Below are 14,050 nucleotides of genomic sequence, written 5' to 3'. Positions count from 1 at the left end.
ATGTTTTTGAAACCCCTCTAGAGAGCTGTGATTGGCTAGCCAGAGTCCTGGTAGGAGCTGCTGAGGTTCCAATGGAGCATGCCTAGACCATTCTTTGCAAAGCAAGAATTTGGTCTAGTTCACTAGGCTATCACAGGAGAGGTTTGGTTTAGCATGTTCTACTGAAAACAGACCCCCAGGTTGACCTACGACATGTTGGATGGATAATATCCCCACATTGGCCAGGGAATGCGTTGGGATCCCACCGTTGGGAGTTTATCGAGATTGTTGGAAATGCTTGGCGTTTCCAGAACACGTTTGATTTTGGCCCTCTTTCATGTTGAATTTATTTCACAGTTTTCATTGGTTCACTCAATCCATTGTTTTACACATTTGTCCTGTACCAGAATGTTTCATCTATTTTGTAATTTGTATTTTGTAATTTGAATTGCTTTTATTGTTGATTTATTCAATATATTTACCTACAACTGAACCATGTTCAGCGCTTTGGGCTTCCTGACAGGGTTGCGGAAGGCGCTCTATAAATAAAGCTTTGATTGATTGATTGTTGGGAAGAGGATGGTTTGGGTCTCTCTGCTGGAGCTGCAACCCCCATGACAAAAACAGAAATTCAAACTCTCCATACTAATATCACTCAAACTGATGTCTATGAGTGCTCTTAAATAATCCATAAAAACCAACTGCATAAAATTTATTCCTTTTAAACATCACGTCAAAACAGTTATGCTAAATATTGGAAATCAATAATTCCACGCATGAGTATAGTCATTTTTCTAACTGCACCCTGAAATCAAGGTGAAGTTAACGTTCTGGTATGTTTATGAAGAAAAAATAATTAAAGAACAAAATATACAGTTGCTGCTGGGGCCCTGAAAAGACTTGGCCCAAAAACAGAGAAAGTACCCAGCATTCCTTTCCCTATCCTCCCTCATGTTCCAGGGCTCCACAAACAAGAGGTGCGTGTTTCCCTTTAAGAAGCCCCCACCGCGTGCACAACAGAGGGAGAAAGAGCAGGCCAGTGGAACAGCGACAGAGAAGGGAAAAAAACTCAACAGAGGACGGTTTCAAGTTCCCCCAGTAGAAACTGTGCCTGATTTGTGGCCAATGTTGGAGATGTAAAGAGAGAGAGAGAGAGAGAGAGAGAGAGAGAGAGAGAGAGAGAGAGAGAGAGAGAGAGAGGGGGGGGGGGGGAGGGAGGGAGGGAGCGGAGAGAGAAGGAGGAGGGTGGAGGATGAGGAGGAGGAGGGGGAGGAGAAGGGGGGAGGAAAAACACTAAAGGGGTAGCTATGGAGATGGAGCGTTTTCCTGGCTGCTTTCTTTGACAGGTGTTGAGTGGGGCAAAAGTCTTAAAACAGAATTCAGCATGTACGCCAAAGGTAAAGGAGCTGTCGTCCCTTCCGATAGCCAAGCGAGAGAAAAGTAAGTGAATCCTGCCTTTTTCTGGGAGAGTTTACCTGCTTATCATGCGGGGCGAGCGGGGCAGAGGAGGGGAGCACAACTTTCTAAACTAGGTTCTGTAATTTAAAAGGAGTGCGCTCCGGCGCGCGCTCCTCCTCGGTGCCGTTTCCCATCCGACCACCACACAGGCGCGTCTCTTAAACTTTTTCCCTTTGAGCGAACACGTCTCCGAATTGTGGTTTCTGCACAGAATGTATTTATGTGCGCGCACAGCTTAGCACACCTCTTGCTAAGTCTTTTAAAAAGAGAGCAGCTGTGTTTGATTTCTCCGATAACTTCTAAAGTTGAGAAGAAGAATCAAATTCTAGGCGAAGCATGCTCGTTCCCCTGCACGCGAAACTTTCAAGAGATGCAGCTGCGGGATGCTGGTGTGATTTCAGTGTGTTTGAGCTGTTGACTTTTGCTGCTTGCTGTGCGTTTTGGTGCGTAAAAGCCGGGGCGCAATCACTCCAAGGCGATGAGGAGGAAAACTTTTGTCCCATCCTGCAGCGGTGCTAAACTTTTACAGATTGAGCTGTTTTTATGCAAAGGATGACGCGATTACAGAGAAAGGGAAATAAATACTATTGATCTTATGGAAATATATTGGGCAGGAATCATCCAAGCTGGTGATGGTCCTGCTCATGAAACACTTTGGGGATGTTTTTGGTTCACCAAAAGGGTCACACTGCTAATTTTTGTCATTCACTTGTGAGACATAGTAACAGGAACATATGCTTGAGTCACAGCTCTTTAGATCGTGTCATCTCATCATCAGATGTTCTGCTTTTACGCACCAAACACAGTTTGGAGCAGCCGGATCCCTGCGGAGATGCGGTTGTAATCCCTAAAACAATGTCAAGTCCTGAGAGGCTGTGCTGCTCCACCGCACCTCCCAACAGAAACACCTTTTGTTTGGAGACTCTTTGTATATTTTTCGTATCATATCCAAATTGATGATGCTTTCTAGACACGTGTGTCGCTTATGCACTGAAGCTTCCTCGAGTGCGACTCATCTGGTGCGAGGAGCAGTTTGATTTCACTCTGAATTCACATCATTCGTCTGGACAGGATATCGGTGATACGGAGGAGTGAATTCTAAATTAAGGGTGCCATGTGGTTTTCTGAACAGCAGGCAGCCTGACCTTTGAACCAGCATATGATGCTTTAATATTGCATATCAGCATTTAGGCCTTTACACCTGCTTGTTTCATTAGTTTATTTACATAAAACCCAGAAAAGCGATCTATTAATGAGATTTCTATCTTTAATTCTCACTTTCAGACAGTTGTTAGTTGCACTTGCTTGTTCGGGGACTGTGGATTATGTTCCATGTGTCACTGGGAGTGGAATCAGTGCAGAGGCAGCATGTATTTCAAATGATAGTGCAGGAGGAGGATTAATAATTTAACTCATGAGAACTGCAAGTCTTCTGAGAGCTGGAATGGATGACAAACCCTAACATGTGTTTATTATAGCATGATTGTCTCTTATTTATCAGAACTTTTCCACAAGTTTAATTTTATTATGGGAAATAGGTGTGTGTGTGTGTGTGTGTGTGTGTGTGTGTGTGTGTGTGTGTGTGTGTGTGTGTGTGTGTGTGTGTGTGTGTGTGTGTGTGTGTGTATGTGTGTGTCCACACACGTTAGATGACACTTGCCCTCTCCCCTCACCTGTCTAACCAGGCTTGCGGGGCTAACACATGTTCCCATGTAAATGTGGAGCTCACAGCATTGTGGATTATCATATTCATATTTACATATTCATACAACTCTTTACATATTCACCTAATGAAAAGGATGGGCTTGCTTGTATCTTATTAAAGAGGGATCAGTTTCACACACACACACACACACACACACACACACACACACACACACACACACACACACACACACACACACACACACACACACAGTTTGGCATCGCAGCTGCTGCTGCATCTCAGAACATTGATCATCAAGTCAGTTCAAGAAGTGCCATTTTAGTGTCTTGAAATTACGTTTGGTTAAGTTTAGAGATCAAAACACAGCTTAAGGTATTTAGCTATATTTCTGTTTTAAACAGATTTTGCATTCGTATGAGTAACTTGTTTTATTCTCTTTTCATGCTGAATAAATGACGCAATCTTGCATTTAGAGATCTGTCAAAGAAGAGAGTAAACAAGACAAACAAAAAACAAACAGACTTGTAACGGGACTTAAAAGGGGCAAGCAGTTGTAAAACTGCCTGTTGCTCAAGCAGTGAATTTGTTGTATTTTTCATGCCGTCTGCTCATGTACATCATTTAAATATAGAAGTTTGTTATTGCACATTTATAATTTGTTTATGTTTGCAAGATTGTACAATTTAAAGTGAAAGTTCCTTTAATAAGTTTCAGTTTTTAATCTCTCCTGGCTAAGTGAACATTTGCTGACACTGTGAGTGTAATTGTGCTGCAGTGGGCTTTTATTTTCAGAACAGCACCTTAGGAAACAATGATTCCTTTCAGGTGTGTGTTTGGTGCAGTTGGTGGCATTTTGCGGGTAGCCTTGTGCACATGCGAACAGTCGTGGACACTGAAATCACAAATGTGCACAAGAAAACGCACCCCTCCTTTTCGTCATGTGTTTACAGTACTGAACACTTACGGTTACACATGACAGACTCAGTGTACGAAATGTTCCTGCACACCAGCTCAAATGTGCATGAATGGCTGTGCACAAAGCTGTGTGTACAGTGTGAGCTTTTTTATATTTTCTTTAAATCCTTGAAACCAAGGCTGGGATCCAACTGTTTGTTCACAAATAGAACATATCACAAACTGGCGCTTGAACAATTATGTGGATTCCTGTGCACAACCAAGGCCTTGCTGTGTGAGAGGAATTCAGCAGGCTGGCCTCGCTGTCTCCGGATCACAGGTAGCACGTGGAGCGGGGAGGGGTTCTTCCCCGCAAATCTTTGAGAAAAGCTATTGTGACGAGCCTTTTGGGGAAGAGAGAGCAGGTTATAATGGTAATTACGGCAGTGGGTGAACTGATGCCCTTGCAATCAGATAAATTAATTAATATTCCCACTTTTTCAGTGTTTTAAATTCAGTTTAGATGCTGCTGTGACTCTTTGCAACGTGCGCTGATTAGTCTTAATTAGAGGTTCCATTCACAAAACGCTTTAATCTCCTTTTCCTTTAGTTTTCAGAATAACTTTTGCGTTTTCTTTTCTGCCTTACAGTGTTTACAGTGTTTTGGGTGTTGTTTGAAGTGATTCTGTATTTGTTTGGGAGAAAATCTTCAAGCGCAAAGTTAATCAGTTTGTTTTGAACACGAGTTGCTTTACATCCTCCGCTCCTCCTCCGGCCCCTCCCATGTATTTGCATGCCATTTAACAGGGATCTTCAGGTCTGAATGCACGGTTTTGATTCTACACAGATGGCTCTGCCATCTGCATTCCAGCCTTTTGAAGGAAGCATAAAAAGCTGCACACGAACACAGGCAGAAACAGTGCTCTAAAAGTAAGGAAACCCTTCATTTATCACCCCCCACCACCACCACCACCCTTGGCTGACTCTGCTCCCATTCAGATATGTCAACAGTCAATTAATGCTGCCTGTCATCAGCTGCTTTGGGTGCATCCGCCTCAAATTTGTTACTCTTCTCATTTGAAATAAAGTAGACGGTATAAATATTGAAGCTACATGCCTGAAGTTTGTTAATCAGTTTGGCAACACGGCGCACCGAGCAGAACGATGTCTTTTGTTATCTCAAGAGAAAAACGTGTGTGCAAACACTGATGTCAGGTGATAATAGAAAACAGCCTTCTCTGGAAAGTTTGGACTAATTGTTTGTGCTCATTAGCTGCTTTTGGGGATGACAAAACCATGTCGGTGTCGGGATTATTATTATTTATCCTAAATCTTTACGAGTGTCTCTCTGTTCCTCCCTTTTGAAAGTGAAAACCCGTTTAAACTCAGAGGTTGGAGGTCAAATGAGAGGAGTTCGTTTGTACTTATGCTTCTGTGTAAATGTGTTTATGCACACGTGTGTCAGAATCTGGATTAACCGGTGGCTAAAGCCGCTCTTGTTTACATGCTCATCGACGCTGATTTGTTTTGACAAAGGAACTGCCATGACAAAGCCAGCAAACACCAACTGTGTGCACAGGGGGAAATAAGCTCCAGTGAGACATCTTTCCATCCTTCCAGCGATACGCCACATCATCGGCACTGCTTTTATCTTGTGTTTATTAAAAAAAATAATTAATTAATGGAATATTTTGTGTTTTCTCTCCCCCATCACATTGCTGAATATTAATCCAGATTAGTCTCCTCCTTCACTTCCTTGCATGCCCTCCCTCACCCCGACATCCCTATTGCTGTTGAATTATTCAAACAAAGACATGAAAGTTAATTTTCTAACTGCCTGTGCTTCAGCTGGCGAGAATCAGTCGGGATGCCCACGTCTCTGAAGGCAGAGGGAGGGTTGGCAGGGACAGCCCGGGGCTAAATGTCAGGTGTGCTTCTGGGGACGAGTCAGTGGGAGAGATCTTCTTGATGGCTAGAACAAAGTGCTCGTTTGCTTGCGCTAAGGTACACCCAGAAGAAGGGAGAAGATCACAAAAGGGTGCACCACAGATTTTCCGCCCCTCTGCTTCAGAGTGGTGTAAGAACTGATGCAAGCGATCAGGACGATGAGTGGCAGGCTGTGAACATACTCACTATCGTTATGGGCCTTGATATTTAGTCAGTTGCGGGTCAAATGATCCTCCTCCCACTCAGTCTGATCTCCCGCTTCCCATTGTGTAATTTGCATCAGCATCTTCCTTTGTTGAAATGCGTCTGCGGACGTCATCAGAGAGAGTGAAGCACCAAGTACATGAAATGCGAGCTACCAAGGAGGCCTTGTGCGGTTTGTCTCTTAAGCATCTCATCTTTTATTCCTGAATTACACGTGTAAACAGTGCGAGGAGTCACAAGAAAGGAATTCAGGTTTCTGGTATCCACAGAGGTGAAGCTGAGGCTCTAACTCTCAGTTTTCTCCTGACACGTCGGTGTCTACCTGTCGTACCTCAAGAGCTACGTCATAGGCCTGAACAGGAACTCCTGCTCGGCCGAGTTACACTTACAGCGGCTGACAGAGTAACAAAAGGTGTCCCCTTAAGCCTGGATTGAATGAGTGTTTTTAAATAATGCATCGCAGCTAGTGCAGGTGTCCATCGCCGGTGCACAGCGCCCCTCAGATCACACCGAGCCTCGCCATGAAAATTTCATTGCTGCAGAGCTCACGGGAATGTCTGCGATCCTGTACAGCGCAAAAGGCAGAATATAGGAGCTGACGCCTGTCTTAAAGTGCTTTGCACTGCAAATGGGGGCGTCCTTTTTACACATTACAGTGGTAGACAACCCCCCCCCCCCCGCACACACACACACACACACACACACACACAAACAAATGTGTCAACAGTGAAAGAGTAAAAACAAAGGTCACCTAAAACAAAGGCGTTTGTTGTTATGACTCAAATCCTAGTTCAAACGAGGATTTTAGTTCCTCTTCAGGCCCGATTCTGTAATTAGCTTAACTCATATGTGATGCAACTGAGTATTAGTAGTTCAAATTGATGAATGTTGATCTGAAAGCAGCAAAAGTGGTGTTCCCTTCTCATTCAAACATGAGAAGGGAACAGTTTGATCAGCTAAACACCAACCAACTTCACACATTAGCTGCTTCCTGCATCCTTTTATTTGAGGACTTTTATCAGGAAAGTATAAATGCAGTTTGGGCTTATTTATTGATGTTTAGGCAGTCACAGTCTTTACTTCACTGTTGTACCTTTTCCTGAAGAGCCACTGATGTCCAGTCCTGTATACTTCAGTTGTTTCTCTGCTCCAGCACACCTGATTCAGTGGTTGAATGACCTCTCCTCATGTCGTCAATTTCTGCATGCGTCTCTTAATTACCCATTTGTTTAAATCAGGTGTGTTGGAGCAGAGGACATCTAAACATGCATGAACGTGAATGTAGAGGACCAGGACTGGATTTAATTAAGTGATTTCAAGACAAACAAGCACTGATCACTTTAACATGGTGACACCAGTTCAGTCACTTTATTTGACATGATTATTAAACATTTATGAGAAGCACTCCTATATGTTTACTTCACAAGCATCATTCATCCACACTGATGCTTTTCTACTGAAACCACCAAACAAATGCTTACACACACGCACGCACACACACACACATCTCATCTTTTTAACAACATATTTATAAAATGTGTTTGAAGAGGATGCTGATAACGTTGTATCTGATGCAAGAGTGGGAAAGGTGATACCATCTAATGCAAGTAAAAACTAGTCTGGATCAGCTGCAACAAACCATTTTACTTTAGCGAGGTGGTCGAAAAGACTTTTCAGTTACCTTCAATGATGTATGTGAGAAAAATATGTCTGGTTGTTCAGCTTTGGCCCGGTTGATTATTGATTCATTCAGCACCATAAAGCAGCAACCCAAACAAATGTCTGTGCTGGCATCGGTGCATGTGATCAGCTATATAAAAATAGTTGTCACTGTACAAAAAGCATGGCAGAGTCTCAGGTTCAGCTAAAAATTAGGACAATTGCATCGGAGACATTGCTGCTGACTGAGGATTTTCTGCTGAACTCTGCATTCATATAATTTAGTTGTGTTTCATGTTGGAGCAGGAACAGGTTTTGGTCCACACCGGTCGATACCAGTACTGTCTCTGGGTTGGGTTAGCTGTGGGTGGAGGACTCAGGCAGTCTAGTGCCCTGTGGAGTTTAGGTCAGCTAAAAGTTGTCAAGCTCTCTTCTAGTGAGGAGCACTAATAAGGCAAAAGCAACGACAAGCAACAAGGATGAGTCAGCTGTTGAGCAAGTAACAATCTGTTCTTTCTTAAAAAGAGGGTTTGAATCTGTACATCAGTGTCATTAAGTCAGCTCTTCATAAAAGGATTAAAGAAGTGTTGAAACTCAGAAATCATCATCGTCATCATCATCATCATCATCATCTTTATTTTTATAGCACTTTTAACAATCCAAAGGATACCCAAAGTGGTGAACACTACACTCATTAAAACATTTGCTCAAACAAACAAACAAACAAACAAACAAACAAACAAATAAATAAAAATAAGATGATTAAAACACTACCACTAAAACTATTAAGAACACTGGTGCACAAATGAGAACACTAATTACTGTGCAATGTGCTTAACAGCTTGTGTGTAAAAATGTGTCTTAAGCCTATGTCAACATAATCGGTTTGATACTACTACTACCACTACTACTACTACTACTACTACTACTACTACTACTACTACTACTACTACTACTACTACTACTCCGCCCTGAGACTGGGAGATCAGGGGTTCGATTCCTGGTCGGGTCATACCAAAGACTTTGAAAAAATGGGACCCAATGCCTCCCTGCTTGACAGTCAGCATTAAGGGGTTGGATTGGGGGGTTAAACCACCAAATAGTTCCTGAGCGCGGCTGTGTCTGCAGCTCACCGCTCCCCCAGGGGATGGGTCAAATGTGGAGAATAAATTTCGCACACACACCTGTGTGTGTGACAACTAATGGGACTTTAACTACTACTACTACTACTACTACTAATAATAATAATAATAATAATAATAATAACTCTCCTGATTGCCGATTCTTTTATTTTTTCTGTTCGCTTATCTTTTCCATTTTCTGATTGGATTTTTGTTTATGTCAATTATCATTGTTGCCTTTTACTTATTGATGGAAAAATTCCACGAAACAACAAAGCTGCAAAGGGTGAACTGTGTTATAGCAAGGGACGTCTGTAACTGACAAGTTTTACTAAGCATTGGTTAAATTATCACAGTAATTAAAGTATGAATGCCATTTAAATTTTGTTTTGTGGGACAGAGACATCAGATTTCCGGATCTTTATTGTAACTGAAGTGAAACTTGCTTGCTGTATAAAGTTAAGTTTATAAAAAGTGATTCTACTAATGAGTACGTTAATCTGAGGATTCTCAAGTCCGATTTAATTACATTTGCTTGATTTGAACATTAGTAATTCATAGATGAATGAAGCAAGCGCTAAATAAAGCTCATCTGCATAAAATGTTGATGCTAGATTTGCAAAAAAAAAAGTTATATTTTTTACTGTAGCCCATACGGTATATGGAGAATAAGCAAGGACCGAGGACTAATCCTTGAGGCACGCCGCAGCAAAAACAAGCAACAACAGAAAGAAACCCATGAAAGCCCTGCAGCAAGAGCGGTTGTCCTGTTGTGGAAATACAACATAAAATCAGTCTTAGTCACAGTGAAAACAGCTAAAAGTTCATTTATTACTGTAAAATTATAAGGTATTATTAATAACATCAGTTGTATAATATAGGATTATTAAAAAAACTGACTACGCTAAGCTAAAGGATATGTAACTTCTTCTGTTTAAGAAGTATAAACGGGACCAACTGAAAGCAAGACTGACTTACTGAATATTTTCTCATTTAAAGTGAATAAACATGAGCTAACTAGGATCTACCCAAAGGTGACAAAACTATCATTTCTCCACCGTTAACACACAAATGAGCAGGTAACACAGAGTTTATTTTTACCAAAAGAGATTAAAAAATGATTTATTGCTGTTTTTAATGTGTCGTAATATTTATTGGAGAGGAGACGCGGTTTTTATGGAGCCCTGCTGTTTTGTTACTAAGCAACTGGTTTCTAACTTGTTCTTGGATAAACATCACACAGTTCACTTTCTGGAGCAAATGTGTAACTGTGGGCTTTGACAATTTTGACAAATAGGAAACAGCATTTTAAACAGCGATGACATGTTTAATATCATGGAACAGTGTGGCGGTTTAATTGTTAATGTTATTAAAGAAAAAAGTGTTTTTTCTCTGTTTCTCTGTGACTGTTCAGCTCTCAGATCTGACAAACAGATATGTTATTTGTCATCTGAGCTGCAATTTTCACCTTTGTGATTACACCTCACAGCAAGGCGGTCTGGAGTTTGAATCAGAAGCCTGAAAAGGGTCTGATGTGTGCAATTTGCATGTTCTTTCTGTGCGCTTGTGTGCCAGTGGTCTGGTTTCTTTGAATTTAAATACATGGAAGTTAGGTTGATAACAACTGTTTTGCTTTAGTCATACTCTGTGTGCATCTCGCATGATGCTTTTTCTGGTGACCAACTCAGAGAACATCACAGGCATTAGCTTGTCTCCGGTTTGGTTTGCTGAGGACCGTTTATGTCAGATCTGATTGTTTATCTTTTCTAGGACTTGGTTTAGCTGCTAGAGCACTCATGATTGGTCATGATCTTGTTCATAAAAGCAATCTCAAGCCTTTTTTTTGTGTATTTCCCAATATTAATTGTCTTTAAACCAAACAGCTTTTAGTTGGGAGACATTGCATCTCCTTAAAGTTTCCCCTAAAGTACTTCTCTGATGCTTTCACACCCACTTGTGACTTCATCGTCCATGATGCATGTAAAGCAGGTGCGAACAGGATCTAGACTGTGTGTAAAGGAGAGTGTGGCTTTGATATCGTACATACTCTGTATGTCAGCCTTAAAGCTACCAGACTGTTCCACCTCTCACCCACTGATGGGCTCCAAGGTCTTTGAAACCCCTCTGAAGGGTGTGTGAGTGGATCTGATGGAATTATGGGACAGATGAATGGCTATCATGTTGTTACAGGAATTAAAGGTAAATGGTAAAACTGGGTTAGATGATTGTGAGATCTCTTTAGAATTTTACATAATTGGAGAAAGTACATTGTTTTTATTTTCCCCCCTTCCAGCTTTATAACTTTTTAGACATGAGCTGCACCCCAATGGACCTACTGAAAACACAAAATGTGTACAAATGTAGAACTTTTATTTAGAAAAACTGCTGCATTTTATGCTGTGGACACATGTAGCCACTATTGTTGGTCTGGTCAATCTGGGAGAGTTTATCTTCTGCCGTGTCTCAGCGTGTCACTCATCCCCACCCCCCCACCCCACCCCCGCCCTGTTCCTCCTTAGTTTTCAGGGTCTTTGCCTCAACAGCAGAGATCCTAAAACCACACGGATATGGCTGCGTGCCACCTGAAGCTCTTTAGCTCTGAGCTGCAGAGTATTTGACTATTTACTACCCCTTCACTACGTACCCATTCTTCCTGCAGGGAAATCTTGTTCAACGAGGCTCCCTTTTGCTTAATTGCTCTTCAAACTTTGAATTTTTTGTTTTATTTGCCAGTTTGTAGACTGAAAAAGATGAAGAAACAAAGAATGAGATTATATATATATGAGATATGAGATATTAATGAGATTAAAGATATTATATATATGTCTATATAGAGATCACACACACACACATACATATATATACATACGTACATACATATATATATACATATATATATATATATATATATATATATATATATATATATATATATATATATATATATATACATACATATATATATATATACATATATATATATATATATATATATATATATATATATATATATATACATATACATGATTGTTAATTAAACAGGCACATTTAAAATGTGACCCTTAGTGCTGATGTTTCCTCCCTTTTCTTTGTCTTACAGGTTAGCTTTATATGTGTATGAGTATTTGCTGCATGTTGGCGCACAGAAATCAGCACAGACCTTCCTGTCAGAGGTAAGAAACTCATTCTGACGTCACCTCCTGTTCGTTACATATGGCAGTGATCCCCTGCTTTTAACCCATTGCATTTTTCATGCAGGCTGAACATTAAAATCTTCTTTTTTCTTATTTAACACAGTGTAGCAATATGATGTTTTTTTTAACCTTTGACTGACATGTTTCTGTTTGTGGCGTCACTTCCGTTTATGTGCGGGCAGCAGAGGACGATGTCACCCTCTGCTTCCCGCATCCTTCATGCTGATAACACAGTCCCATGTGTGATCCAACGTGTAAACGTCTGGATCTCCTGCACGTATCTTCTGTATTAGGTTGTAATAGAAACCTCTAGAATTTGAAAATCCTGACAGATCTACGCCACACCGTCACTTAGCATTCATGGACGTACCCGTCTTGACCCATAATGGGGAAGGCTGTTGTTGGTTTAGCGTCCAGGAGGCAGCAGAGAATGTCTCAGCTTGTAGAAGATAACATTTAGCATTAGCAACTCCACCACACAGCAGAACTCCTCCAGTCTTGTGTTATTTATGGAGATAAAACATCAGCATTGCAAGTCAGTGGTTGTCGCGTTGCTGTCATCCAATCTGAGACGAGAGAAGTTAGACTCTTGCTTTTCAAACACACATTTGCATCATAAACCGTGTAATCAGACGTAATATTTGAGATTTGTTCGTGTTTGCTGTGACTCCTGATCATTGGAGCCACGTTGAACTGACTGCTCTTTTAGATAGTTAGAAGCCAACACAATCTTAAGCGTTTGTCCAGGATCTGCTCCACGAATTAACCCCATATTATGCCCCTGAACTGTAAAGGAGGTAAGGTCTCTAATGTGTTGCATCCTTTTCCTTAATGGACGTCCTTCCTGCTAATGGTCCCGTGTCCAGGCATCATCCAGTAGAACACTTTGACTATCCACTTTGTTCAGCTCAACATAAAACACCCAGTCCCTTTAGAAGAGCACATGAAGACAGGTCAGCCTTTACTCTGGGCTTTATTATGTGTTCTGTATGATTAGAGGGAGTTACTACTAATCTGCATCGGGGAGTTTTCAGCTAATTTAGGCTGAAGATGTTAAACTAAATTACATCATTTTAAATCATAACCAGGTTTACTACTTTTATATCTTCTGGCATCTCATTTAAAGAAGTACACATGAATCAGATTTTTGTTGAGTTGACAGCTCCACCAAAATAAAGATGTTTCCTCTTAAACCTGTTGGACGATTTTGGATCCCCCCTCCCAAAAAAAATGCATCAGTCACTCCACAGATTTATCGGTCCTTGTAGTAGGGGTTGCATGACTTAATGTTTTTTAAAGTCGACAGTCAAGTAATGAAAATTGAGTCGACTTCGACTAGTCGTTGATGACGTCATACACCTGAAGCGGCCGGGGTGGGTGGGGGGTTTTGGGGGGGGGGGGGGGGGGGGGGTCGGTAGGTTCGCTGGAGTTTTTGACAATTAAAATTGCGCCCATATTTTCAAAGTTAAACACATTTCTTTTAACAACGGTAGTTTCTGCTTCAGCCCTCTCTCCCCTCCCCCTGCACAGCGGCCGCAAACTCACTGATGCGCCTGCAGCCTCTCGGAGTTCCTGCTGCTCTAAACATTAAAATAATTATTTCATTTTCTGTTCCTCACTTCTGATTACCTTCAGTGGTGTCTGTTTGTTGCAACCACCAGGTTCAAAAACTAACTTGTTTTTATTTGACTATTTTTCTGTCCCGTCTGTTTATTATCTTCCTGCATCTCCTCTCAATCCTAAAGAAAAACTGCTACCTGGGTTCATATATGTTCACCTCATGAGTTACCTCTGAACTGCAGTTCTAAAAGATCTACCGAACAGAAAACAGCGGAGTGCCGCTGCTCGCCGGCCGAATACAACGGGACCGTTTTTGCTGCGGAGTTCGTGCCGGAGCGGAGATAGTGGAATTTTGGGGGTGCGTCACC

At 41.4% G+C, this 14,050-nt stretch overlaps 1 protein-coding gene across 2 annotated transcripts in view; it reads left to right on the top strand.

Annotated features, from left to right (window-relative positions):
* The first annotated feature begins 1,250 nt into the window (after positions 1–1,250).
* ssbp4 (single stranded DNA binding protein 4) overlaps positions 1,251–14,050 on the top strand; it is a 118,583-nt gene continuing 105,783 nt past the window's right edge. For both annotated transcript variants that reach the window (XM_054729990.2, XM_015971526.3), the window contains exons 1-2: positions 1,251–1,419; positions 12,029–12,101. In XM_054729990.2, the coding sequence (XP_054585965.1) occupies positions 1,364–1,419; positions 12,029–12,101 (129 nt within the window). In that variant the 5' untranslated portion in view covers positions 1,251–1,363. The remainder of the gene's footprint in view (positions 1,420–12,028; positions 12,102–14,050) is intronic.

This window comes from Nothobranchius furzeri, chromosome 8, assembly GCF_043380555.1.
Source record: "Nothobranchius furzeri strain GRZ-AD chromosome 8, NfurGRZ-RIMD1, whole genome shotgun sequence".
NCBI lineage: Eukaryota > Metazoa > Chordata > Actinopteri > Cyprinodontiformes > Nothobranchiidae > Nothobranchius > Nothobranchius furzeri.
This window is presented reverse-complemented; position numbering and strand designations above follow the sequence as displayed.